General features: G+C 49.8%; 11 protein-coding genes across 11 annotated transcripts; 4 read left to right on the plus strand and 7 right to left on the minus strand.

Annotated features, from left to right (window-relative positions):
- Positions 1 to 58: 58 nt before the first annotated feature.
- On the minus strand, positions 59 to 1,162 carry CPAR01_02180 (uncharacterized protein; the record flags this gene model as incomplete). Its single annotated transcript, XM_060486468.1, has 1 exon — positions 59 to 1,162. One exon carries the CDS (start codon positions 1,160 to 1,162, stop codon positions 59 to 61), a length of 1,104 nt encoding a protein of 367 aa, XP_060353796.1.
- Positions 1,163 to 2,177: 1,015 nt separating this feature from the next.
- Positions 2,178 to 3,907, plus strand: CPAR01_02181 (cytochrome P450 17A1; the record flags this gene model as incomplete). The annotated part of the gene is made up of 5 exons (XM_060486469.1): positions 2,178 to 2,187; positions 2,392 to 2,588; positions 2,662 to 2,786; positions 2,852 to 3,163; positions 3,220 to 3,907. 5 exons carry the CDS (start codon positions 2,178 to 2,180, stop codon positions 3,905 to 3,907), a joined length of 1,332 nt encoding a protein of 443 aa, XP_060353797.1.
- A 573-nt stretch (positions 3,908 to 4,480) lies between these two features.
- Positions 4,481 to 5,873, plus strand: CPAR01_02182 (alanine racemase domain-containing protein; the record flags this gene model as incomplete). Its single annotated transcript, XM_060486470.1, has 4 exons — positions 4,481 to 4,651; positions 4,713 to 4,829; positions 4,893 to 5,379; positions 5,443 to 5,873. The coding sequence occupies 4 exons, from the start codon at positions 4,481 to 4,483 to the stop codon at positions 5,871 to 5,873; spliced, it is 1,206 nt and encodes a 401-aa protein (XP_060353798.1).
- Positions 5,874 to 6,116: 243 nt separating this feature from the next.
- Positions 6,117 to 8,007, minus strand: CPAR01_02183 (uncharacterized protein; the record flags this gene model as incomplete). The annotated part of the gene is made up of 2 exons (XM_060486471.1): positions 6,117 to 6,962; positions 7,021 to 8,007. The coding sequence occupies 2 exons, from the start codon at positions 8,005 to 8,007 to the stop codon at positions 6,117 to 6,119; spliced, it is 1,833 nt and encodes a 610-aa protein (XP_060353799.1).
- A 1,218-nt stretch (positions 8,008 to 9,225) lies between these two features.
- Positions 9,226 to 12,665, minus strand: CPAR01_02184 (uncharacterized protein; the record flags this gene model as incomplete). Its single annotated transcript, XM_060486472.1, has 6 exons — positions 9,226 to 9,259; positions 9,304 to 9,359; positions 9,444 to 9,463; positions 9,632 to 10,723; positions 10,824 to 10,920; positions 10,992 to 12,665. The coding sequence occupies 6 exons, from the start codon at positions 12,663 to 12,665 to the stop codon at positions 9,226 to 9,228; spliced, it is 2,973 nt and encodes a 990-aa protein (XP_060353800.1).
- A 972-nt stretch (positions 12,666 to 13,637) lies between these two features.
- CPAR01_02185 (uncharacterized protein) lies at positions 13,638 to 14,444 on the plus strand (the record flags this gene model as incomplete). Its single annotated transcript, XM_060486473.1, has 1 exon — positions 13,638 to 14,444. The coding sequence occupies one exon, from the start codon at positions 13,638 to 13,640 to the stop codon at positions 14,442 to 14,444; it is 807 nt and encodes a 268-aa protein (XP_060353801.1).
- Positions 14,445 to 16,607: 2,163 nt separating this feature from the next.
- Positions 16,608 to 17,705, plus strand: CPAR01_02186 (uncharacterized protein; the record flags this gene model as incomplete). The annotated part of the gene is made up of 3 exons (XM_060486474.1): positions 16,608 to 16,851; positions 16,909 to 16,949; positions 17,016 to 17,705. The coding sequence occupies 3 exons, from the start codon at positions 16,608 to 16,610 to the stop codon at positions 17,703 to 17,705; spliced, it is 975 nt and encodes a 324-aa protein (XP_060353802.1).
- Positions 17,706 to 18,007: 302 nt separating this feature from the next.
- On the minus strand, positions 18,008 to 19,455 carry CPAR01_02187 (uncharacterized protein; the record flags this gene model as incomplete). Its single annotated transcript, XM_060486475.1, has 3 exons — positions 18,008 to 18,096; positions 18,159 to 19,071; positions 19,303 to 19,455. 3 exons carry the CDS (start codon positions 19,453 to 19,455, stop codon positions 18,008 to 18,010), a joined length of 1,155 nt encoding a protein of 384 aa, XP_060353803.1.
- A 937-nt stretch (positions 19,456 to 20,392) lies between these two features.
- On the minus strand, positions 20,393 to 21,948 carry CPAR01_02188 (uncharacterized protein; the record flags this gene model as incomplete). The annotated part of the gene is made up of 3 exons (XM_060486476.1): positions 20,393 to 20,689; positions 20,756 to 21,484; positions 21,556 to 21,948. The coding sequence occupies 3 exons, from the start codon at positions 21,946 to 21,948 to the stop codon at positions 20,393 to 20,395; spliced, it is 1,419 nt and encodes a 472-aa protein (XP_060353804.1).
- Positions 21,949 to 22,763: 815 nt separating this feature from the next.
- On the minus strand, positions 22,764 to 23,389 carry CPAR01_02189 (uncharacterized protein; the record flags this gene model as incomplete). The annotated part of the gene is made up of 2 exons (XM_060486477.1): positions 22,764 to 22,998; positions 23,076 to 23,389. 2 exons carry the CDS (start codon positions 23,387 to 23,389, stop codon positions 22,764 to 22,766), a joined length of 549 nt encoding a protein of 182 aa, XP_060353805.1.
- Positions 23,390 to 24,142: 753 nt separating this feature from the next.
- On the minus strand, positions 24,143 to 24,691 carry CPAR01_02190 (uncharacterized protein; the record flags this gene model as incomplete). The annotated part of the gene is made up of 4 exons (XM_060486478.1): positions 24,143 to 24,183; positions 24,243 to 24,352; positions 24,403 to 24,416; positions 24,491 to 24,691. 4 exons carry the CDS (start codon positions 24,689 to 24,691, stop codon positions 24,143 to 24,145), a joined length of 366 nt encoding a protein of 121 aa, XP_060353806.1.
- Between the last annotated feature and the right edge of the window lie 499 nt (positions 24,692 to 25,190).

Here is a 25,190-nt window from a genome sequence, read left to right on the forward strand (position 1 = left end):
GCATCATTCAGACGTGCTTGGTTCAAGGCGCTAGTTGAGGCGTGAAGCCGACCGCAAACTATTGCACCTTCCCTCTAGAGTCAACCGACCAGATTTCTTCGATAACCCCATTACGATGGGCGTAATACCAGTCGTGCAGGTTAATCGTTGGATCAATATGACTGGGAACCATTTCAACCCGATCTCCCACCGCCAAGGCGGGAGTTTCCTCCTCCCAACTAAGCGAACCATGCTCGTCTCCCAGGTTGGCGTGGGTATAGCGTCGGTCTTTGCATTCAGCAAGTCCGCTGTCCGTCGTCAACGACTTCAGCCCCGTATCAATCGTCACTTGCCGCTCGCCCTGTTTGCTGACAACGGTCGCTAACAGCGTTAAGCTATTGGAGTAGAACGAGCCGACGGCGTTGCGGTAGTCCGTATCCATGAAGATGAAGGATCCCGGCTGCAATTCCGTGACTCCTGGAACCGTAACGCAGAAGTCAGCGGTGCCTGTGCCGCCGGTTGTGACCACCTCGATGCCGAAACCTGCTTTCCGAAGCGCTTCTGCCGTCTCGGTCAGCGTCTTCATGGACTCGAGGCACTGTCTCTTTCGGTCCTCCCGGTCGTGGAGGTGCTGCAGGTGGCCCTCGTATCCCTGTACACCAATCAGGTTGAGATGCTTGAGATTTCCAATGTGTCTCGCCAGAGCCAAGGCAGGCTCGCCTGCGGTCACGCCAGTCCGATGCAGTCCAACATCCAAGTCAATCAGTGTGAGAATAGGCTCCTCGACACCGGCCTCGTTCAACGCGTCGTTGATTGCCGTTGCACCAATTTTGCTATCGATGACGATTCTAATTTTCTTGTTTTTCTTAAAAAGTTCAACAAGACGCTTCACTTTCGGTCTGCCAATGATTTCGCACGTAATGAGGATGTCGTCGAAGCCCGCCGCCGTGATAGCTTCTGCTTCTGACACTTTGGCCACACAGCAGCCTTTGGCACCGGCAGCAGCAAGCTTGCCGGCAAGAGCTGCGCTCTTTGTTGTCTTGAGGTGAGGGCGGATGTTGACTCCGGTGGGAAGTAGGCTGTCGAATAGCTTCTTGATGTTTGCTTCCATGAGGTCGAGATCCACGATCATGGAAGGTGTGTCTAGGCTGTCTAGCCCGTCTCCCACATTGACAGTGTACATTTTGGCGACGATTTTGGGTTGTTGAGATGAGATTACATGAGGTGAACAGGTTCTCAATGCCAAAGATGAAGTGAACACGGGAATCCAAGATCCCGCATAAGATCGGCTGCGGGGTCGGCAACCCCAGAGCGAGATAAGACGATTCGGGGTGGATCTCCGGCGTCGGAAACGGCGTGACTAATCAATCTGTGTCCTGTTGTCCGCGGAATACCTCGAGCATGATTTGATCGACATGTTCATTTCCTTGCTGAATACGCTCAAATATGGAAATGGAAGGAAGTCGAAATATCAGGCATGGCACTGCTCTCCATCTCGGTCAACATGTATGTCTCACAGCGCACATGAACACACCATAATTTGAGCTGCCAACGCACATGCGCCTTATATTTTTTGGCGCCTAGACACGGGACCCGGCAAGTTGCGCTTGAACGATGGGTCTTTCGCCCGGCTCGGCACGTCTGCAGGTTCAATAGAGGTTGGCTCCAGCCAACAACCGATGCAGGGTTGCATCATTCATGCAGCACTGTTCATAATCAGCACTATACTTATCCGTCCTACTCAAAGCAGCATTCAAGGGCTGATCACGCGTTGCCGATAGGCCATCGATGAGGGGCATGTTGTACAATGGGTATAAGACAGCAGTCAGAGTAGGACTGGGAACTTGCTGCATATCAGGCCAGACAAATGAGACGAATGAGGTGGCTATGATATGAAAGCATATGATCTTGCTCTAAGACAGCTCATGACTGAGGTAGAGGAAAATGGAAGAGATCTGCAAATCTGGCTGTTATAGAATATTTGTATATATATCCCACGTACCTATTTGAGTCTATGGTAACAGGCATGCACAATATCTCATCGAACCTTCTCGCCAAACCCCCCGTGATTATGGTGTTACTTGATGCGCCAGAGCTTTCGCTAGCCTCGACCGGGGCTTTTTTGTCTATCGCGACAATTTCAACACTAATTTTACGAATCTTCTATAATTTGTACTTACACCCCTTATCCAACTATCATGGCCCATGGTATGCGGCTTCATTCTCACTATGCTCCGCTGTCATATCCGTATTTGGGCTTGAGCCACATTGGTTGCTGTACCTGGCCAAAAAATATGGATGTGAGTTGTTGCCCGTCTTGTTCTTTCATCTGAAATTACCACGAGATTCACTAGCTGGTGTCCCGTCCAATCTTTTAGAAAGTGATAGACTAGTACTAACTGATCGGCGAAGTTGAGAAGCCTATCCGCATAGCACCATCGCTTCTGCTTTTTCCTCAATCCAAGGCTGTCAAGGATATCTACTGGGATTCGAAATGCAATAACAAAGCTTCCCTCTACGGTTCCGGTGCACTTGGCCCACCGCACCTATTCTCGACCATTGATGGGAGTTTGCATAAGTCCTTGAGAAAAGCCCTCGGCGGTCCATCGGTATGTCTCTGCAACAGTTCTGCGCTATTAGTTGCATTCTCGGCGCGCCTTTGACTAATACGGAACTGTCCAGTGGTCCGTAGGTGGATTGAAGAACAATTGGGAACCACGAATAGACGCACACATTCAACTTTTTGTGCAACGGATGACCGAATTTGCCGAGAAAAATCAGGCAGTCATTCTCTCCGACAAAGTAGCGTGAGTATTGACATGCTCTTAGCAAAGATGCAAAAAACCTTGTGACAAGGCTAACCTCATCTAAGAGAGTTCGCGGCCGATATCATGACGCTAGTCTGTTTCACCAAACCCTGGGGCTTCGTCGACAACAGTCGTGACGAGCGCAACATGCTCAAAAGTTGGCGAGAGGGATTAGTATTCTTCGGGTTTGCAGGTCGTTTCCGCTTCTTTCGGGATGTGATCCTGAAAGGCTCGCTGGGTAAATATTTTCTACCGGAGACAAGCGATGACAACGGCATGGGATACTTGATGAGGCAAGCAGACAGGGAGGTCTCTGGTCGGGAGCAGCGCATGTCGCAAGAGGACTTTTCCCAGGAGAGACCAGACTTTTTGCAACTGTTCGTCACATCAAACCCCTGCGTGTCATCAAGGCGCAATACTGACCTGGTTATAGGTGCCTCGAGGCACGGATGGACGGAAAGCCATTGACGGCGATGCAGAAGCGCGCGCACGTAACGCTGCTCATTCAAGCCGGCGCAGATACGACCGGAACGGCGCTCGGCAGTACCATCCGATTCCTTCTGACCCATCCGGCCGTATTCGCACGTGTAAGAGCCGAGTTAGCAGCTGCCGCCGACGCCAAACTTCTCAGTACACCCATACAATTCGAAGAGACAAGGGCACACTTGCCCTACTTTGTGGCTTGTATCAAGGAGTCTCTGAGACTTCACCCGCCCGCGACGAACTTGTTCGGCAGAGTGGCGCCGTCCCCAGATGGTAAAGTCGTGGACGGTACCTGGGTACCCGCTGGCGCAGAAATCACGAGCAATTCGTACGTCGTTCAACGGGACCCTCATCTGTATGCCCCAGACCCGGAGGTATACCGACCAGAGCGGTGGCTTGAGGACGAGGGAAATTCCAAGGAGCATATCAGCGAGATGGATGCTTCTGCTTTTGTGTTTGGCGTTGGGCCTAGAGTCTGTCTAGGAAAAGACCTTGCCATCATGGAGTTGTACAAGTTGCTCCCAGAGACTTTTCGGCAGTTTGACTTTGATATGAAGGAAGAGGGAGAGTTTGTGGTTGTCGGGGGTATTGCCTACAACGAACGGTTTGTTGTTCAGCTGAAGCCGCGAAAGGAATAGTCCTCGTTGAAATTCTTCGTTTCTTCAACTTGTTCTTTTTTTGTTTTTGAGGCATCTGGTAGCCACGGCCAAGTTAGTAGGCTGAAGGGATCTCAGTAGTATGGTAACCTTGCCTGATGACAACGCTGCACAGATTTCTGAGACGACGATAATCAGTGTCTACAATACCGTGTTACAAGTTGTGACTTGAGGGAACTTATCAACTAATTGGTTCATATGTTGATGCAACGCCGGTCAATGTCTCCGTCATCGAGCAACCGACGATAAGCGATGACAAGGAAACGGGCAACTCTGCCAATAAAGACGTTTTCCGCGCTGAATCCTTGCCGGCGCCGGAGCGGGGAGATGCCCCACAGCTGTCCAGCGCCGCTTTCGGCTATTTCGGTCGCACTGATTCCTCCTCTCTCAGGCGTCCTTTCTTGACAGTGTAGCCCATGTCAACAAGTCGACTCCGACTGGTCCGCGGGAAAGTGGCAGGGTTCGGAGAAAACCATGCTCTCTCTTCAGTCGCTGGCAGTCTCTCTAGAAGCATAACGTTGCAGCACGCATACTTCCATACTGTAGACAGGCACCATGGATTATTCGTTACAGAACCACCGCTCCTTCATTGGCTCCAAGGTCACTGACCTGCCTACGCCCTCTTTTGTTCTCAGCTTGCCAACCATCAAGAAGAATATTGAGAGGCTGCATCAGGATGTCGAGAAGGCCGGAGTCACACTTAGACCTCATGTTAAGACCCTCAAGGTAGGAAATTGACATATTTCCCACTCCGACATATTTGAGGTCATGACTGACTGATTCGCAGAGTCTGGAAGTCACGCGGTTGATGCTGGGAAATGGCAAGTACAAGAGAGTTGTGGCATCAACACTGTCAGAAATCCGTGGATTATTGCCATTGGCAGAAGAGGGCATTCTCGAGGAGGTTTGTTATGACTCGCCAGTAAAGATACACAAGGACTCGCAGAACTGAGGCATTTTCTTTTAGGTTCTGTATGGGCTGCCGCCCCCAGCAAGCACCATCCATCTGCTGGAAGATCTACGAAAGTCCATCAACGTCCAGCTCATGATCGACCATGAGAAGCAGCTCATAATCGTAGAGAAATTTGCCGCCAAGAACACGGAAAGCACAATCCAACCCTGGGACATCTACATCAAGCTCGATGTGGGTAGCAAGCGCGCCGGTCTTCCCCTGGGCAGCGATCGTCTTACAAAGTTGATTCAACACGTCAACAACTCACCAGCCGTCACTCTCAAGGGTTTCTACTGCCATGCAGGCCACTCTTATGGGTGCCGGACACCACAAGAAGTGGAGGATCTCCTTACGGTCGAAATCAACAGTGTCCTGAGCGCTGCGAAGCTGGTTACTGGTGACAGAAAACTCACTCTATCTGTGGGCGCTACACCGACGGCTCATGTTGTTGGCACTCTTAAGGCAGCGATCCCCGAGAACGTCACCTTGGAGTTGCACGCCGGTATGTACTTCTCGCTAATCTTGACCGCAGAGGCGAGACACGATTAACACGAGGGTTTCTTAGGGAACTTCCCAACAAACGATCTCCAACAGGTCGCAACCAGCGTCATTGGAGCCGAAGACCAGGCCATCCGCGTCCTCTCCGAAGTCTGCAGCGTGTACCCGGAGCGCAACGAGGCTCTCATCAACGCCGGGACAATCGCCTTGTCAAAGGAAGCTGGCCCGGACCCAGGCTATGGCAAGGTTGTCGGCAAGCCTGACTGGGCTGTTGTTCGAATGTCTCAGGAACACGGTATCCTGGGTGAAGTTCAGACACCGGGCTCAAAGACTGCTGAGCCGGAGCGCAGAGATGTGGAAGCGAATTTCGATGTTGGCGATAAGGTGTTCCTCAATGTCCAGCATGCCTGCATTACTGCTGCGGCCTTTTATGTTTACTACGTTGTAGATGAGAATGATGTTGTGGTAGATACCTGGGTTCCGTGGAAGGGGTGGTAATGGTGAAAAGTTTGACAGTTTAGTCAAATAGTAGAAGCTTTAGTCCCTCATACCTTACTATAAAGAAAATATTCGTGGTATCATATTCGCCCGCTCTTGATGAGACCCGTCCATAAATGTACACACATGTTGATCGAAAAATGTTCTCTGGTTCCGCCAGTCGCCGCCATTTTTCGTTCGTTCGCACGCTCGCTGGCCCCTTAAACACCGCCGCTATTCATATCAATCATGTCCCCAGTCCATCTACGCAAATGAAATCCAAATCTGATTCTCGTTCATGACCCGACAAACCTGCCAAGGACCTGCCCCAATATCCGCCGGAATGACCTCGTTGTGGTCCCACAGGTGCTGCAGTACGACTGAAGTTTGTCGGATGTTACCCAGACCAATGGTGGCAAACATATGGCCCAACCTCTCATGCAGGAATTCTTGTTGTCCCTTATCTGTGACGCACGAACCGATAATGGTGATGGGCCAGCATAGACTAGTGTTTATGCGGACGCTAGGATCTAGTTGTGCTAGATGTGAGAGAGCTCCGCTGAGGGCGTTTTGGATAGCCATTGCCTGGAGGCCGTGCTCTTCTCGAGAGAGTGTATGTAATGCCGTGTGCAGATAGAGCAACAAGGCTTTCTGGTATATATATCCGGCCAAGGCAACATTCTCAGTCACCATGGGGTTTGGCTGCCAGTTGAGGATCTGACTTTGTAGTTGTGAGAACAGAATAAAGTCATCGGCTGATGGGCGCCAATCCGGCTCGTCCATGTGGCTCATTATCCGCCGTCCCAGGTCGAAGATCGAAGGCACCAGCAGGATCAGATCTAGCCAGCATCCGCATAGACTACCTATGTAAGAGGATGCCACGAGCTCAGTGGCGAGGAGAATGAGGTCGTTACTGAGGAATAGTTGATCACCAAGTCTTGCGTCTATGGATATCATGCTGACGGTCGCCGTGTAGATGTAGTATTCGGTCAAGAAGTCTTTCAAAGTCTTGTGTAGAAAGGTGTTGTTCGCAGATAAGAAGGGCAAGATCAAGGACTGGGCTGCCATGAGATGGTCGAAGATGGTTCCATTCACGTCACCTTTGGCAGTCTACAAGGGGTATCAATATCACGGTGAACTCAATTCCGAGCGTGGCAGTGCAACATACCTCGACCAAGCACAGAATCAGGGCACCAATGCCCAGGATCAGCGTTTCTTCACCATGCTGTCCGCCCATGTACGTCGAGATGTTTTGCTGAAAGAGTCGTAACGACTGATTGTAGTATTTGGTTGCAATATGGTCCGTCGGAACTAAAGACTTTGCTGCTCGGTGAACGGCACTCTGCGTAAGGAGTAATTGTAAGACGAGATCGCTGCTGAATGCTAAAGGAATCAACTGCGCGGTGAAAGGGTTGTCTGCCGTGGATCCATTGGCCATACTGAGCGATGTCGCGCTGAGGTAGTGACTGAGAAGCTCGAGTGAGTTGCTATCCTGATTGCCGGCCAGGAGGTTCATTGACCTCGGCACATGGTGATCTCTGAATATCGACATTGGCTGAACTGGCGAGTGCACCATCTGATCCGTAGTCTCGCCATCGTCCGGGTCCTCCGTGTTAAAGACCGAAAAGGCGGAAGGGTCTTGAAGTCCGATGGCAGCCGCTGTGTGCTCTTCTGGCGTCTGGGGAGGGACGATGATTCCGCCGCTCTGATCTGTCGTGACGATCTGGGTTGCCGGGCTTGGACTCGAGTCTGTTGTGGCTGCACTTGGTGATTCCGAGGATTGGATATGTGATGCAAAAGAGAAGTTGACTGAACGATCTGGGAGATGCTGGGGACTCTGGGATGCCACCGTGGACCCTGATGGTGAAGGAGCAGTAGGCTGAACATCGTCCTGCCGCGTGCTCTCTGGCGAATTTCCTACCTCGCGGGGTGAGCGCGAGGTGCCGCCGCTTTGGGTAGCTTGAGAGGAAGAGGCAGCGGCAGTGGCCTGGGATGAGGACGTTGGGGGCCAGCGGCACTCTAGGCGGTTCCGCTCACAACCGCGACACCGCGGCTTGGTCTCGTCGCACTTCTTCTTGCGACCGCGGCACGTCAGGCACCCCGTACGGACGCGGAAGATTGGCCCCGCAAGGGTACGGCGGGGTTTCGTTGACATGGCTGAGAGAGCCGGCCGGGCCCGTTGAAGTCAATGAGTGACGGAGGGAGGGAGAGAGAGGGGAAAGACAAAGCGCCAAGAAAGCCCGAAAGTTCAGCCGTCCTCCGATAGAAGGGGAGAGCAAATGAGGCAAAGTTCTAGACCAATCCCAATGGAACGGGCAGCAGAAGAATCGAATGCTTGTGTGTTAGGTGTGATAGACTGATCTTTGCATGGACAGTTGACACGGAGTTGGAATGTCGAATGGATTGCCTCCGCGTGGGCCAGATAAGGAAAATTTGCCGGGGTCGTGTGAAGGCGTACTATTCGTGTCTCGAGCGCGGTCCGCCGGATCCGCCCGACCCACTTACTTCACCGGTGCCAGCGCGGTAAAGAACCGGATTGGCCACCCCGCATCCTCCTTGTCTCGGCCAGGTTACCCTGACGAGGCCTAGTCGGCACTATGTCATCGTCCTCACCCCTCTTCAGCCTCAATGAACTCGGATAGGGTGTTGGGAGTTATCAAGTATCAGATCTTTGAAAATTTCCCCAGCTGACCCACCTACCGTTGAAGGACAACTGTAATTTTTGCAACGGGCCTAATGGTTTGTACATTAAATGAATAGGGCGCATACTGTCCTCCGTACGTAGGCAGGGTACTATTATAGGGAAGTGCCTGTTTACCCATTTTAAGCATCGTGTCTATCCGCAAAAATATCGATATCGCATCTAGCTACCCACCTATTCAAATCTACCCGTCAAGGCGTCAACAGTGTAGTGGGCCTAGATCTCTGGAAAATTCGATCACAGACTTGTAGACAGAAATTTCTCGTGGGCAATTCAACATCTTTCGCATGCATAAGTACCCAGCTTCAATGCCGGAGAACTGCCTGTGATCCATCAACCATTCTGCCTTGACTCTCGCACGAAACCTTTTCATCTCCCTGATCTTGCGAGAATATTAGTTGGCTTTTCTAATCGCATATGATAGCTTCTTGGTTTTGTATATTTGGGAGGACTAGAAATCAGGTATGCATACTGCAGGGCAAGGGTAAATTGATAATGCTGTTGGTGCAATTCGGATTCGTTGTACCATACAGCTCTTGTCTTCATGGGATGATATGGATTCAAAATAATTTCCTACTCAGTGGGGGTTCAAGACTAGCTGACTGAGAGGCGACCAATTTAATCCGGCTCTCGCAACTATCACATGTAATGAACATTCCAATTTGCAATGGGTTAATTATCCATCGTGGTGATCTGCAGAAAGCACCTAAAGTAAGTAGTCAATAGATCGGCATTCTTATCATCACTTACAAAAGTTGTTTGTATCGATTTAAATGAGCTCCTAGAGCTTGTATAATTTTAGTACTCTATCTAAACTACTGGGTGCAGATGATCGGGCATCGAAACAATCTCCAAATCGCAAAACAACTACCTTATTTGGTAAAACAAACCTGCTCCATAACAAGGCCAACTAAGTAACTAAGTCACCAACCCTTCGTATCAAAAGGTAAACTAGGCACTAAATATGCCAACTCGCGTGCATACGATGTGCGTGCTGGGAAATGATTCGTCTTTTCAATGCCCATACTCTTCCATGTCGAGATTATCAGTCTGAACCGGTTTCAGGAACCATTCGAACCTTTAACATATGGTATACTGTAATTGTATAGTCGCGGGTGGGTGTTGTAGTATGGATCAAATGTTAACAAGGCAAAGCCTGGGTCGCCCGCAGCAATATTGTTTGGCCAACAAGTATTGAGCTCCAGACCATCGTTCGCCGGTGGGTTGGCAGCATGCCCCCATTTGTTAATGGTAAATTCTGGCCGAACTGTAGCCGTGATAGCGGCCTGAGTTCTTGTCACGCCGCCTTGTATGATGGTCTTCCTGTTGGGATCGGCATCGACTTTGGCCTTGAATTCGGAGTCCTTCATGTCTTCGATGGCGGCACCAAGACATATTCCTTTCCACATATGTCCTGCTCCTCGATTCATTCCTCCTGGGATTAGACGAATTAGTTGTCCCTGTGCATTCTTACCAGAATTGAGGCGGGCTGGGTCCTGTAGTCCTAGAAGATATGCAGGTGGGTATTCGTCTTTGTCGCAATCTACCTTATTAGGGTTCGATTTGACTTCATCCAGCCATCTATCACCTTTATGTTGCTTCTGGAAGGCTGGCACAGCTTCTGCGTCTAAGCGCCACGCCGTTGCCGCGGCTTCAGGCGGACAAGTTAGAGTAGCCCATTGCGGATTGACCTTGATAGCCGAACTATAATGGAAGCAAGCTTGAGACCATTTTTGGCTACATTCTCTCTCCACAACAGTCGGCTTGGCGTTGGGTGCGTAGACAACCGATGTTACAACTAAATCATTTTTCCTTGTCGCATCGTTGACACAAGATTGTATCCTCAATGTGTTTTTAGCAGCCCCAAGTCGCATGGTTGATTTTGCTGGTGGAACCCTGCACTTCCGCCCCTTTTGGATCTTTCTATCAGTGGGGTTATTGTCGTCATCCTTTTTGCCACTACCTTGTTTGAGGTTATCCGATTTCTTCTTCTTCTCGAATCGGTCTCTTCCAGCAGGCGAGTTGCTCAATATGTCATATACTTTTTTGATGTCTTCCGGAACCAAGTTTGTTCCGCCACATGGCTGAAGCCACCAAGAGAAAGCGCCTTCAGGGTCTTCTTCCTTGGGATAAAGATATGCTGCCATTTGAGCAGCCGTATTGGCGATTTCTAACCAGATGTATAAGCTTCAGGTTCATAAGAGGGGAATAGGAGATGGAAAAGGCACCGGGAGGTGTAGAGAGATAATGAGAGAGGGGCAAGGGCATACCTAGGCCAGCGCTAATTGGCTTGCCTACCACAGGAATAGATTCTACACCAATTTCCAGCACTAGTTTCAGCGTTGACATCATAATATAGCATGAGATCTGTGATGTTGGTTGTGAGTTTCATCTTTACTTCATATTGCCCCGATTGATTATGGTGTAGTGACGCTTACCTGAGCCATCTGTGGCATGCCATCCAAGACGATATCTGCAAATTCGTTTACCAGAGGGTTGTTGCATTCGCATTTCCCTCCAGCAATTGTCGTATCTGGGCCGATCTTTTGCCAAGGGATAGGTTTGTCGATTGGCCAAAAGCCCAGGCAGAACGCATTAGACATTTTGCCTTCTTTCTTGGCTTGATCAGTTTCTGGCTTGCAGATGGAATCGCAACTTTTCTTTTGGTAGTCCCAGTGTTGAGGCTCTTTGTATATGTTGCAATTCTTCGAATTGCTTTCCTTGACACGCCTGGCATAGTCGAGAGGGTACTCAGGGTCGGTTACCACGATGTCGATGTCACTCGTATCTGGTCCATCGATACGGCTCGTGCAGATATCTTGCGGACAATGGCCGTACTTGCAGGCAAACTTGCAAAGAATATTAAGATCCGTGTTCGTATCGTCCCAGGCGACGACATCGACTTCTTTCTCAGGCGGAACCTGTGATGGAATACCTCGGGCGGTGCACTCGCACAAGGATTCTAGGCAGAAGCCGTATTCGCAAGAAAACTCGCAGAGATCGCCAGTATTCAAAGTGCGATCTTCGCCTGATATGCATCGTTGCAACTCGCGGCGTTGGAAGGTAGGCTCAGGATGCGGAGGCTGATGTTGAGGCGGCCGAGGGCGCTTAGGCTGATGTTGAGGTGGCCCAGGACGCTTAGGCTGAGAACGCGAAGGCTGAGGACGCGGAGGCTGGGGACGTGAAGGCCGAGGACGAGGAATCTGAGGACGCGGAAGCTGAGGACGTGAAAGTCTGAGGCTAGGATCAGATATCTCATGAACCTTCACTCCAGGCAAAACGGTTGCGTTTTTTGGGCCCGCGAAACATTTCCCTTGACTCCAACCCAAAGTAAACTCTTCAACCAGCTCGCGGTTTTCGACAATGTCAATTGCAATGCCTAAGATCCTTTCAGGTCCTCGACTGTCATCGCAAATCTCGACGAGCATCTGAGTCGAATGGCCGACGATTGGCAGATACGAGATTGCATTCCATGCAGACGTTATTGTTGACTTTGCCAAGGAGCCTCCGCTATAGATACTCACTATCATGCTTCTAGATTGGGCGAAGAGAGTTTTCGTAGGGCAGTTGGAGGGATCTGCAAGCGTTCGCTCTACTGACTGGCCTAGGAGAATAAAGTGCAACCTACTGAATTTGTCATTGCCATCGTTGCCTCGAACTACCATGACTTTACTCTCGACCTCTTGGCCGGTAGACTCACAGGATGCGGAGTACATGCCATCTGGTTGCCGAATACTAAACTGAGAGCTCTTCGCGAATGACTCCGATGTCCAGTCATAGACTGGACGACTGGAATTGAGCGAGCAGCCGTAGACGGTAGTGGTAGAAGTTAGGTTGGCAAGAGCGTCGGGAAACATTGGTGCAATAAGCATGGGTTCCTGGCAGCGACGTAGGTGGTCAATCGATCCATACTCTGTCCATGTGTTCGTGTTTGTGTGGTTAGCACAAGGTATAGGACATTCGATTTGTTGGCTAGAAGGTGTAGCATCGATTCCAAGTGGTGCTGCGATGTTGACGGTGACATTGTGTAGGACGTCAACTCGTGTGGTCTTGTCAAGCGAAGGATGCGGAGCAGCTACTGCTATCCACGAAAGAAAATAAACTAATTTCATTGTTGATCTGGTTATAGAGATTAGTCGATTGCCTTGGTATGAGACATGAGTGTTAGTGTTTAGGTAGCTTGTGCGTGGCAGTGATAATTACATAGTCAGATTCTGTGCCATAGTCAATGTTCATTCTCACAGTCAATGATTTCGCCTGATGAAGAAATGTTTCCAGGGAAATTCATGCCTTTGGGCCTTTTAAAACAGTTCTGCAATCTGACCTTTTCGGTTCGAAGTAGAATCATAGACCTGAATATACGACCGTGAGAGCTACATTATCACCTTAAATGTGGTTGAGAAATTATTTGAGTTAATGTTTGTTGAAGCCTATGGGGCTTGGCACCCTGGTAAGTATTTTATGGTTTTCAAAGCCATTACATTCCGTTATACAGGATGTCTACAGACCATCAGTGGAGAATGGCACGAAACACCTTGAGCGGTTCTCCGAGACGTTCAATATGAGCTTCATTTTACAGCAAGGTTTGATAGCTTAGAGTCGAAAGATCTCATGATATAAACCAGATGATCTACCTATTTACTTGAGCGTGAATTCCACCCCTTGGCGAACATGATGCTATATGTTGCCTAGCTGGATCTTTTCGTCTACAGGCTATAAACCGATCGCAGAATCAGGAAATATTCGAACCCTCGTCACCTTGAAGGCTACAGATGTTGGCTAGTAAGATAGCCTTTTAGAATTGATGCGGTCCCCCGGAGTGTTATGGAAGGTAAACTTTGTGTATCTCCTCTCAGCCAGTCAGACCACAAGGTTCTGCCGTGCTTTGAGTCTTCCCTTAGCTGTGACACTCGAAAACTAGAGTCTGACATCATGCTAACTTGCCAAGGTGTCACTTGATGTCCCACTAAGAGGTCATGCCTTCAATTATTTAAGCGATCTCATGCCTGCCTCCAAAGTTTCATCTCTCACTCTCAAGCACAATTTACTTGCCCCGGGCCGACATCTTTTTGAGAGCTGCAAAGATGCCCGAACTCGCCGAATGCAAATACTCCCGCGAAGAGTGCATAGCGTCAATCCGCGACTATTACAGCTTCTTAAGTACGATGTATGTCCACGAAGACGACATCCTGTATCCTCCAGAAGAAGGTTGGCCTACAATTACAACGGAAACTTTGAAAGACATGGGAAAAACAGATGAAGTCATATGTCTTCTACGCCATCTACCCTACATTCGTGTCCCGAGCAATCCTTTCAATCAGGCTCAGGGCGCTCCTTGGTGCCGTTTTGCCGATTGGCAACACACAGGAGCCCGTGTCGAACGCGGCATGGATGGCCAGGATTTGAAAATCATGTCGGAAGGTTCCGAAATCTGCGACAACGCACCCTCCCACGTGATTGGCCTCACAAAGGGTGGCCGCGAAAATCCTGTTTTCCTCTTGGATACAGAGCTTGGCATAATATACTGGCCAGAATGCCCAGACGGGATCTCGGACAATCCTTCCTACGACCATCTGCGAGTTTTCGACGACCCTCACGAGTGGGCTCCAGAAAACGAGGCCGACTGGCGTGGCGATGCCACTCGCTGGACCGTGAATGGTTTCTTCGAAGTTCTCAAGGATCAATTTCGAAAACTGAACTTTATCCCCACCAGTCAACTGTCTGTCATCGATGTATACGCGTATCTCAGACCAGGCTCGGACGGCTTGGTGGAAAAATTACAATTCATCTATCATGAGCATGGCTGGCCGGGTCTGGAAAATTATCGGAAGCAGGAATGCTTGAAAGCTGTGGAGGCCGCAATGGAACAACAGTATGGAATGGATGATTGAGTGGCTTGGGAAAACAGGACGGATCTACATGTGTCAGCATAAAAATCTTGGGAGGTTCCATCTGCTTCATTGCTGTGGGAGTCGGCTTCGCAAAATAACTCAGTCATGACAAACTCGAGCTATCACAAAGTCTTATTAATGGTCAACTTTCAGAAGACAACTCAGCTAGCAGAGTCCAGCTGAGGATTTATGAAACCTGTAATCCGATTTCTGTATCCAGAAGGGCCTGAAATCCCTGCTACATCTGTTGAGGGTTTAGCAGCTTTCTTCTCAGCATTAGTCTGATTGCATTGGTTCCACAATATCCGTGATTGTGGACTTTGGAAGAGTTCCTGAAAAGACTCGTGGTAATCTCTAGAAGATGGCTTCCTCAGATTACTACTAAATTACCGCGCCGATGTGCGTGAAACTAACCTATCTATAGATACAGTACATTGAATACCTTACTAGTGGTTTCAATGTGAAGGATATTCCACAAACAACAAAGTCTAACGTGTCTTGTACTACTCTAAAAATATTCACCTTAATTGTGTATTGAAGAAAAGCCTGGTGAAAGCTGTTGTAAGAGAGCACAACTACGTCTGTACACAAAGTCAGCTGTCATCAACGCAAAACAGATTCGTTGCTGCATAATTGTGAGAGGGTGGTATTTTTTTCTTTTTGAGCAAATAGCTCCTCGCTATGTCCTTTTTACACAACTTGCCTTACTCATGATTCCTGGCTAGAAAACATGCTATTGTGCCTCAATCATATTCTTCCTCTAGTCACGTAAAACGTAAAAAAAAAAGAAACGATTTCGGAGCAATAGTACTGTCTTGTCAATGACGGATCCTTGAAGCTACATTCAACGGCTACAGGCTCGAAGGCTTCTAGGATGCGATTCTATTTCAAAGGGACAATTCGCAACGACTGACCATTGGCGGTAGCCGCCATTCCTCTGGATGCTCCAAATGTGGCTCTCAAAGCTTAACAAATCATGAATGGCATCCATCAGGGTAAGTTGACCACACCGCACCAAAGGTGAGCCTTGATGGTTTTGGTTTAGGGTTAACGATTTCTAACCTCTTTGAATCGAGAGCTTTTCTGGGACCCTTCATGCCTCATGACTCCGAACGGTGGTCTATTTGCCAGGATTCTTGCACGGGTTTCGTCACAACGCGTCTTATCATACAAGCGCGTTTCTCTCACCAACTCACGCATCGGGGTCATGTTCGGGCTTCGAGTATAATTGCAGAGGATTGCCAGTAAGGTCGCGAGTAGCCACTGACGTCAGGTCGAAAAGAAAGGTAGCCTCGAACCAGCCATCAAAACAAGGTTAAGGTATTCGTTTGGCTTTCCGTCGAGCGGGTCTTCCCCCGACCCCCTGAAGTATGCCTGCGCCCAGGTGGAGTAGTAGGCCAGCGTCAGAAGCACGAAAACATGTGTACATGAAATCAGACACTTACTTTGGGAACGCGAACAGTACAACTATCACAGCAAACTAAGTGTCGGCTGCAAGTACTTCGTAGTGCCAGACGCTTCCACTGTTCTCACTAGACGTGTCAGAATAGCCAGTGGGTCATCGCCTCTGTCTCATTCGGAAAATGTAAGCAGCCAACTCGGAGCCGACCCCCCCAAAGTAACCAGCCTGGATGTTGAATGCCCACAAAATCTAAGCAGCCAGGCTTAGCGGCCGTTTCCACTGTCCTAAAATCTGACGGTCGTGTTTGCTGTGTTTTGGCGAGTTGAATGGTCAATTCGGTGATCACTTCCCTCATTTGGGATGGCTTAGACCGGGAGGACAGGGCAAAACAGGCAGTAAGGTCTCATTTGCCAACGCTTGGCAGCGCGTAAGAAGAAATGACTTTGCACCCAATGGTGCCATATGCCAGAATCCAACCCGCTAAACCGACGAACCAGCGGCCCGTTGCACCAGCTTAGTCTCGTATGGAGGACAACAATCATGCAGCCACCCGCAGGGCTGACCCTTCAGGTCCCCATAAGCTGAATCCTTTGACGAAAGCCCCTTCGACCCGCGGCGTTGCGGATCCCATCTTCCAGCCGAACAGTTTTCCCGCTCATATTAAATGATCTTGGTCCCATTTAGGGAACCCTGTTTACGACCTTCTCCCTGCGACAACCGTAATTCCCAGCAAACTTGTCCTGTTTTTGTACCTCGAAACCATGGATTTCGACACGATCCGATGGCGATTCAGCCTCCGCAGTTTCGTGACCGCGGCATCCATCGCGGTCCATGCGTCTTTCGCGCAAGAATGCGCGTATGAAGGAGGATGGGCGCTTCGAAACGATAGATCATGTCCGCCGAGCGCACCTGTCGAGTGTGGCACAGGAGCGCAACCGAGATGCTGCCCCTCGGGTTTCAAATGCACTGGAGATGGTGATTACGTGGGCAACTACTGTTGTGAAGGTTGGTAAACGCTGTTTGGACACTTCAATCAACATAATCCTGATCCTAGATCAAAAGATCCTTCTGACTGCAGGGACTTGTCGTTAAAATACCCTAAGGTGAGGGCAACTACAATCCAGCTCCTCGAGCATGGGAGTAATGCTGATCCTACATTTTCATCATAGTGCCCTAATTCAGACTGGACTCTCTGGGGGGTCGACGGAAAGATCGACAATGGTGGATGGTGCTGCCAATCCGGGCAAAACGGGACATACCGCGATAACTCGAACGGAATCGCCCTGCTGTGTACTCCCGCGACGGCGACAGCACTTGCTTCGAATATCTTCTGGGCTGCGACAGTTAGCACTTCATCCTGTTCCACATCGTCGACGAGTTCGACACTCGCCACAACGTTAGCGACTGTGACTGCCGCATCAACGACCGCAACCACTACTGCCGGAGCTTCCGCCACGACCGCGATTACGGCCACCTCTACGCCGTCGGGTACGGGCGATTCAACCTCAATGTCTACCGGAGCGATAGCCGGTGCTGCGGTCGGAGGCGTCGCTGGCGGAATTCTGATCATTGCGGGAATTTTCTTCCTCTGGCGGAGGAAGAAGAGAAGCTCAGCCGATGCGACCCCTACGACGGAAGCGGGCTCTTCGGCGTGGGCGTACGAACGAAAAGATGGACAGGTATACGGAGCGAATGGTGGCGCGGTGAACGAGCTCGCAGTTCCAGAGCCGCGGGTAGAGATGGATTCCGCCATGCAACCGACTTACGAGCTTGATGCTGCGGCATCAAACACGCCCGAGCTAGACGCAGCGCACTCCGGTGCAAGACAGGCTCAGAGAGACGATTTGAAGTACCGATAGAACGAACGTGCTACGTGATACCCAGCATGCTTTAGACTGTATCTACGTTAGAAAGAAGAGGGAATATGAAAAGACCGCTCTTTGTTCCTAATGAGGTAGAGCAACAATACGAATCCATGATATCTTGATACATTGGCATTCCATGTTTAATATCCATCAATCCCGTTTGAATCGCCCATGGCACACGTGTATTCCGCATTCTGACCAGGTTTTACGAGCAAGGCAAGTTATAAAAGAGACCGCCCACGTTCAGGTGCGCTTATTCAATCAAGCAGAGGGTGCATCGACAATGAATTTTTTTATCACAGGTGGCCACTCCCTTTGCGATGTTGGTTCACTGATGAGTAACCGTCTTTAGATTGATAAGACTTGCGACTGTCGGCACACATTTCTAGTCAGGGTTTAGCCATTGAACAGATAGATAAGAATGTGAAGGCTTGCACAACGACTTACCACTCAGTATTGAGAGAAACGTGAAAGCCGTCAATCCCACCAAGATAATAGGCACGAGCTGCCCAAAGGATGTTGCATCGTCTTCTTCACTCTGCCCGCCTTCGTCCAGCTCAAGCCATCGCGACCTTTTCACCCAACGCCTCAGATTCATAATGTAAAGGCTCGACATCACAACTGTTGTTCCGCAGATGCCTACTCCGCCAAGAAGATATACTCCGTAGGAGAATCTACCAACACCGGAGAAAATTTTGACAAAACAGTTGTCGCGCTTGTGCCAACCGTTATTCTCGGCGGCTTCGCGATGTTTTTTCCTACTTCGATAACAGCATCGGCCCAACTCTGCAAGAATGGATACACCGTACCAAATCAGAATGACTAGGTAGAGGTTCCAGCCCTGAATGTAGTTCCCCGGAGTGCTCTGTAGTAATGCCCTCTCCACCGCTGTTCCACTTCCTACTGAGTCTAGCAGGAGTTGCTTCAACTGTTCCATGCTGTCTTCCCCATTCTGAAAGCAAACAGCTTGAGATAACAGCAAGCTGTCTGATTCATTACTGGGCGGCACCTTCGTTGGAAAAGGTACGTTGTTGCTTGCGTTCTGGTTGGATAGTAAGAGCCCAGTCATGGCGAATACGACTGTGATAAATATGACTCGTAGACAAGCAAGGAGGAGCCTTTCGAAGTAGTTCTTTGAGATCACAACGGACATGAGATGCGTCGCGCAAGTGAGCAGTAGCATGTTTGCGACAATGTTGTAGTGGTAAGCGGTTATGAAACAGCCTTTCCAAAACCTAATGGTCACTAGGTAGGCACCGCCTGTGAAGACCTGTTGGTCGCTGCAAGAGACGACGAGAGCTTGAAAGAATTTTGATCGACTAAACTTGCTAGCCCAACGTGGTCTTTGGAAACCAGAAGCCTTGAACCTATTCAACAGCTTGTCATCAGCTTGACATCGAAACTCATTTAATTCTTGAAGGCTGTGTCTTACCGTTGATGTGTCGTTGAATTATGTTTTACTACGGTCCATATGACGTCAAAGACACCAATGGCGAACGCGAAAGACGCGACAGCGATAAAGACGGAAACAATCTTTAGAACAGCTTAACTTCTCGACATCAAATAAACAATGAGTGGCAGCTATACGCACCCCAATGCCCGCGATATCCGGCTCGGGAGGGACTTCGCCGCGCTCATAGCCAGCGATAGTCTGGAATCCTCCAGAGTCGTTCGGGGTGACACTGCAGTCCACAGTCGTGTTGTAATGGCTCTTACACTGCGCTATCGATATGGAAGCTTCCATGATGGTTCACTAAGGTAGCTTGAATCGCGGTCACTAGAGCAACAAAAGTAAGAACAAGCCTTGCAGGTCGCAGACTGGTTGTCGGCCAACGAAGGAAATCCCTTGAGATTTTATATTTATTTGATGCTCTTATGAGATTCCGCATTCCCAAAATATTGACAAGGCTGGCCTCAAGCTTTCTCGTTTCATCGTCGAGGCAGAGAGGGTGACCCAAGCAGGCTGGGTGGGAAACACAGCATGCTTACTATGGCATTCTCATTCCGTAATTACCCTCTAGCCGCAAAAAAAACAGGGATTAAGCTACCCTCCATGTCAGACTAAGCTGCACTTCATCTCAGCCCCGACAAGTTCGGGGTAAGCTAACATACAGTTCTCCATCGCCACGTGGGGGCCATAGCGGATTATAGCTAGCTTTTACCGTTTCAGTATGCGAGCCTATAGCTATGGCCCAGGCTGTAGGATTCATCCGCATGGTGTGCGTTCACTAGAATGTTGAGGCTTCAATGGTGGTGTTGTGAAATGTCTGCAAGTTGGTTCATGCAGGCTATGTAGATATAGGTAATCGCGGCTAGACGTCTCGAGAGCTAGGTGGCGGCATGCAGGATGGCGGTGGCTCCCAAAAGTACCTTCGGGCTAAGATTGACAGGACGTGTAGGCCATTAACAGCGCGAAATTCCTAATAAGTGAGACATTAGGCAATCATCAAGAAGAACTGCTGCCCCTTTACGTCTTGCGGAATCGCCCCAATACGAGAACATGGGAGAGGGGGCGTTGGGAGATGGGAGATGAGAGATCAAAGATGGGAGATGGGAAGTCCAGGAGGGCCGAGATCGAGAAGTGTACATTCATTAGGCGACAAAGCCATTCACTGCGAAACATTTTGGATAGTCAGATGCTTCGTTGACTCAAACATGCGAAAGCCTCAACTTTTCTTTGATCAAGGCCTAAATTGGCTACCAGCAATGATTGCCTGCAAAGGGTTGCTGGCCACATACGACAAGCCCAGCTTAGCGACCATAGTCAAGAGCCCGGTCGCAAGCAACATAGCAATGCAAAATCCAGCGAGGCCAAATACCTCCAAATGTCCCATACCATTCGCAGGTCGCGGCCCATCTGCGGTCTCGGCGCCAGTCTTCGCATCGTGATGCGGCACATACTTGAACTCGTATTTATATCCTCCCTTCAAGGTGTCCTTGTTCTCCACGATGTAGTCCCAGAATAAAGCTCGGAATGTCTGACGACATTGGATCAGCACGTGAAAACTATTCGGTAGTCCTGTTCAACTTCAGAGCGTGCTTACCTTGATTTGCCATCTATCCCAGGCAGGGATAGAACGCGACATATAAGTAATCACCATCAGAGTCCAGATGATACCTCTGATGACAGCATCCCAGTACAGACCGGGTTTGCCAAGTCCGACGTCATCACACATCTCATCTCCGTTGATGAAGCGAGTCCCAGCCTCGAAGAACTCTTTCGGCTCATAAATTGGAGCAACGCCGTCCAAAGCAATGACCAAGTTATTGGCCAAAGCTCGAGAGTTCTTGCTCGGGGCAAGGCATGCCTTCAAAAGCGATTCCATAGATGCCAATGCTCGTTCGGGTGTTTCCAAGATCCAGTGGGGAGTACCCAAGACATAGCCGACCCATCGCCATAAAGCGAGGTAGTCCAGAGCTTCTTGGTGGCGCACGTAGATACCCTGTCGGGGCAGTGCCAACCACACGAGGTTGGTGGAGAATGCACATACAGACTGCATCGAGTCAAGTTCGTTGATGGGGACGCCGTATTTATCGACATCAAAGTATCCGGGACGCTGTGCGTTGAGCTTCAAGATTCGTCCTCGCACCGCGGCATGCAGTAGTCTGACGCGCACGGCTGAAGCGAAGCCTTCACCTCCAGGCTTGATGTCGTCGAGGGATTTTGTGACCTGGAGAAGGAGCTGAAATGTCTCAAAGAGTCTGTTCTTGGCGACTTTGGCGGAGTGACCGCCTGTACGAACCAACGTCTCTGCCGGTCGATACGAGGCTCCCTGTTGGTAGATCGCATTAGCATTTTCGCCGAGAGTTTCTCACATCCGTGTCTCCTTGTCATCACACTTACAGTCGTAGCAAGCAGTCCCTGGAACGCAAACCCAGTAACTGCAGCAGGCGCGTAGCGGTAGAAGACGTCCTGCCCACGCTTGATCTGGTCCCAGTCGACCCACTCAGGCACGGCGTTGACTTCGTCCCAGAGCTTCATCAGTCTTGGGTCCTTCTCGCGGTGGTCCCGAAGCAGAGCGTATGTATCGCGATCGGGCTGCGGGTCTTCCTGCTTCCCCTTGGCGTACCACCCAGCTCGAGGCGGCGGAGGAGGGAACATGCCATCTAGAGCTGTGAGAGCCTCTGACCCCACTTCATCGAATTTATGCTTCAGCGGGTCAAGCTGCTCTGCTGACATGTGAAGATCCGTTTGGCGAAACTTGTAGCCATATGAATCGATAAGAGAAGGTGTCATTATGATTCCATGCAGATGTGCAATGAGTACTTGTGATTTGGCAAACGTCTTGTCGTGTTAAGAAGATTCTACCTTTCTAGATGAATCAAATCGGAAAGGCTCTGCTCAACACCTACATTTATATCCAAAATTCATGTTCCGGAACGCAGTGAGCTACCCATGCAACTGCGGCAGCACTAGTCCTAATCCGTGACATTCGTACAGTCGCCCAACGAGCGACCCTATCAACTTCCATCCCTGCGCATACCTCAATGTTCCACTCGTTCGAGACGGTCAACCAAAACTCCATGCTGCATGTCAATTTGACTCCGCGAACAAGTCGCATGCGACGTTGATGGTAGCATAGAAGGCGGAGAAATGTCTGACAGGTCACTCTCCTCCAGGGCTGCTGCTGCGAGAGCACTAATTAAGTGACAGGATAGCCGAGAAATGTCAGCGCCAAGGCATAGACTGCGACACATGGGAACCCGATTGTCATCATCCTCCCGTCTGACGGTCTCTCCGTTGCTTTCAGTGACATAGAGTTCTACCAATGAGAAGCGATTCAATCAATACCGCAGGGTATGCCTTCTCCTTGACTCTACTGGCTCATAACTGCGGTTCAAAGCGATACCCCGTAAGAACCGATGTTACAGAAGGGGTCTCACCCCAACACGCAGATGTTAATAACCTGCAGTTGAATAATATGCACCATGTGTTTGTTGTTCACGCATCTCAGTATCATGGACGAAACGTAATTGATCAATAAAATCCGCTTGAGAATACAATGCTAATGCTACGCATCAAGAACGCTATACAATGAAAGCCGTAGTCGTTTAAGCGTTGACACAGCTGAAATCGGACAGGCTGTAGTATCCGCACTTGTCCGTCGTCGTCTTCCAGGCCCGGCAGTTACCGCACACACGGTCGACCGTGACTCTGCACAAAGAAGAGCTGCCGTAGCCGTTGGTGCCGCGCCAGTCCGAGGTCGTCAGCCCTCGGTCCGCGCCAGAGATGCGGGCCGAGACGGTAGAGCCATACTCAATAGGGTTGGCGTACTTGTCAAACTTGCTATATCCCCAGAATATCACAGTCAGTCCAATATTCGTGTACTAACGCCAGGTTGATGAGAGAGGTGGTGTTCTTACGCCGTGCATGTGCAGTCCTGGGCCGCGGGGCAGTTGCCGCGAGCGACGAGCTCGACGTTCTCAGCGGCAGGCGCGCCGGGAGCGGCGTAGGCAGTGGAGAAGAGGGCGATGGCCACGGGGACGAGTGGGAACTTCATGTTGGTGGAAGAAGAGTTTTGAAAGAGTGGATTGAGGTCAGAGATCTGAGCAACTAGTGAACGAGCGAATGAGTGACTGGCGTTGAAGACTGAGAGGCTACACCGGCATGTAATTCCACTTCGTCTTGAACATCCATCTATATAACGTCGGCAGGGTACTTCATGAACGAGAGTCATGGCCGCGGCTCGGCATCAAACCACGAGCGTTTTCCCCGATACTATCTAGAAAGATTGCGATGAGACGAACTAATTCGATAGAGTTCGGATCGAACCCGAGGCTTTGGCGCACCTCGTCTCATGTTTGACCCAGTAATTCCCTATTGCAGAGCGCTGCGGCGAGAGAAAATCCGTGCTTTCCAGATGAGGCAGAGAAAAGGATAATTGATTATTTGTTCCAGACTACGGCACCGGCGGCCCCGGGGCTCGCTGCTGAAGAATAAGATTAGGCTTAGGCGGTGCCTTAAATCACCGCCATTTCGTACTGCGAGTCAGGCTACTGGATCGCAATTGCGGGCGGTCGGTCTGGCGATGCCGTTGGCGCGCGCAGCGACCAGGTGACCCGTGAGAGATTGGGCTTTTGAGAAAAGCGAGGTGCAATCTGATAACGCGAGTCGTTGCCAAGAAAGCAGTTTGTGAAGCGTTGGTAGTAAGCCTTGGCGCCTCGGGCTTTGAGATTGTGAAGAGAGAGCTATGGTGTCACCGATTGCATGCACCGATGATATGTGAGAACAATTCTCTGGATTCATAGGCATCGGTTTTCTTCAAGCTCTCGAAACATTGAGCCTAAAGTAAGGTAGAAGAATGAAGCGCTGAATGTTCTATTGAGTAGCAACTAAAAAGTATGCTCGCTATGCTCCGCTTGTGTTTAGTACCCCTGAGTCTCCTCCAATTTCCCACTACACCGAAATAAGGTTTAAATTGAGAGGGCCTCTAGCACTTGAGGTCTCCGTCGATGTTGCTCAGGCACGTGTCTAAGCCGATTAGTCAGTACTTGCTGTGATAATTGATGAACTTCCCATGATAATCTTACCCAGGTTCAGGGACGAAGGTCTCTTCGCTCCGGTGGAATCAGTGCAGCGGCAGTTCAAGATCTGCTTCTTGTCGCCGCCAAGACCACAGTCGCAGAACTTGAACGATGGGCTTTTGCAACATGTCAGTATGAAGATTGATTAACTAAAGGTATGGCTTACTTGGAAGGACGGCACTGCGAACAAATCACATTAGTTTGAATCCAACGATGGAGCGACTCAGAGCTTGGCTTCTGGGTGTAAGACTTACGACAATCCTGCCTCCGACATTGGCCAGGCACTTGGTCATATCCAAGTCGGTCGAGTAGGAATCCTCCTGGTATTTATCCTTGCAGTAGGACTTGACGCTGGTAGAGAAGTAGGACGTGCCAGAGCATGTCGCCGAAAAGTCGCCAGCGGCGACTTGGAGGGCAGCCATGGCCAGAAGAGGAAGACTAGCGAGTACGCGCATGATGAAATGATTTAATGAGTGAATAGTATTGAAAGAGTGAATGAAGGCAATGGACAAACGAATGTGAATAGCAAAGCTGGTGATTCAAAAAAAAGAAAAATGGGCGGAAGAAGACCTTCTAGTACTTGTACTGTGTTTTATAGGTTACTAGTATAACAGCAAGCTTCCTAGCAAGTTCGTCCGAGCGGAATAGAAGCACGGAGTCCTCAATGAGATAGTCGACTAAGCTGCGTACCTTACCTAGTTGCCGAGTCGTGACTATGTGAAGCTTGATACATTAGGTAGAAACCTTAAACCACTTGAAGCTTACCTGACTCCTGCCGCTGCGCGACTCGTGGACGGCGGAGAGGGCATCAATTGGGCGAACATTTCACACCTTTCGAGGCAACTTTCGTTTCCAACATATCGTAGGGCGCGGAAAGATTAGAAATCAAGCGGGTGTTGAGAAATGAGAATGCAGGTATCAATCGTCTCTTAATTTCCGAAAACGCTAACGTAC

Source organism: Colletotrichum paranaense, assembly GCF_030867605.1.
Source record: "Colletotrichum paranaense strain IMI 384185 chromosome Unknown Scaffold_2.1, whole genome shotgun sequence".
Classification (NCBI taxonomy): Eukaryota; Fungi; Ascomycota; class Sordariomycetes; order Glomerellales; family Glomerellaceae; genus Colletotrichum; species Colletotrichum paranaense.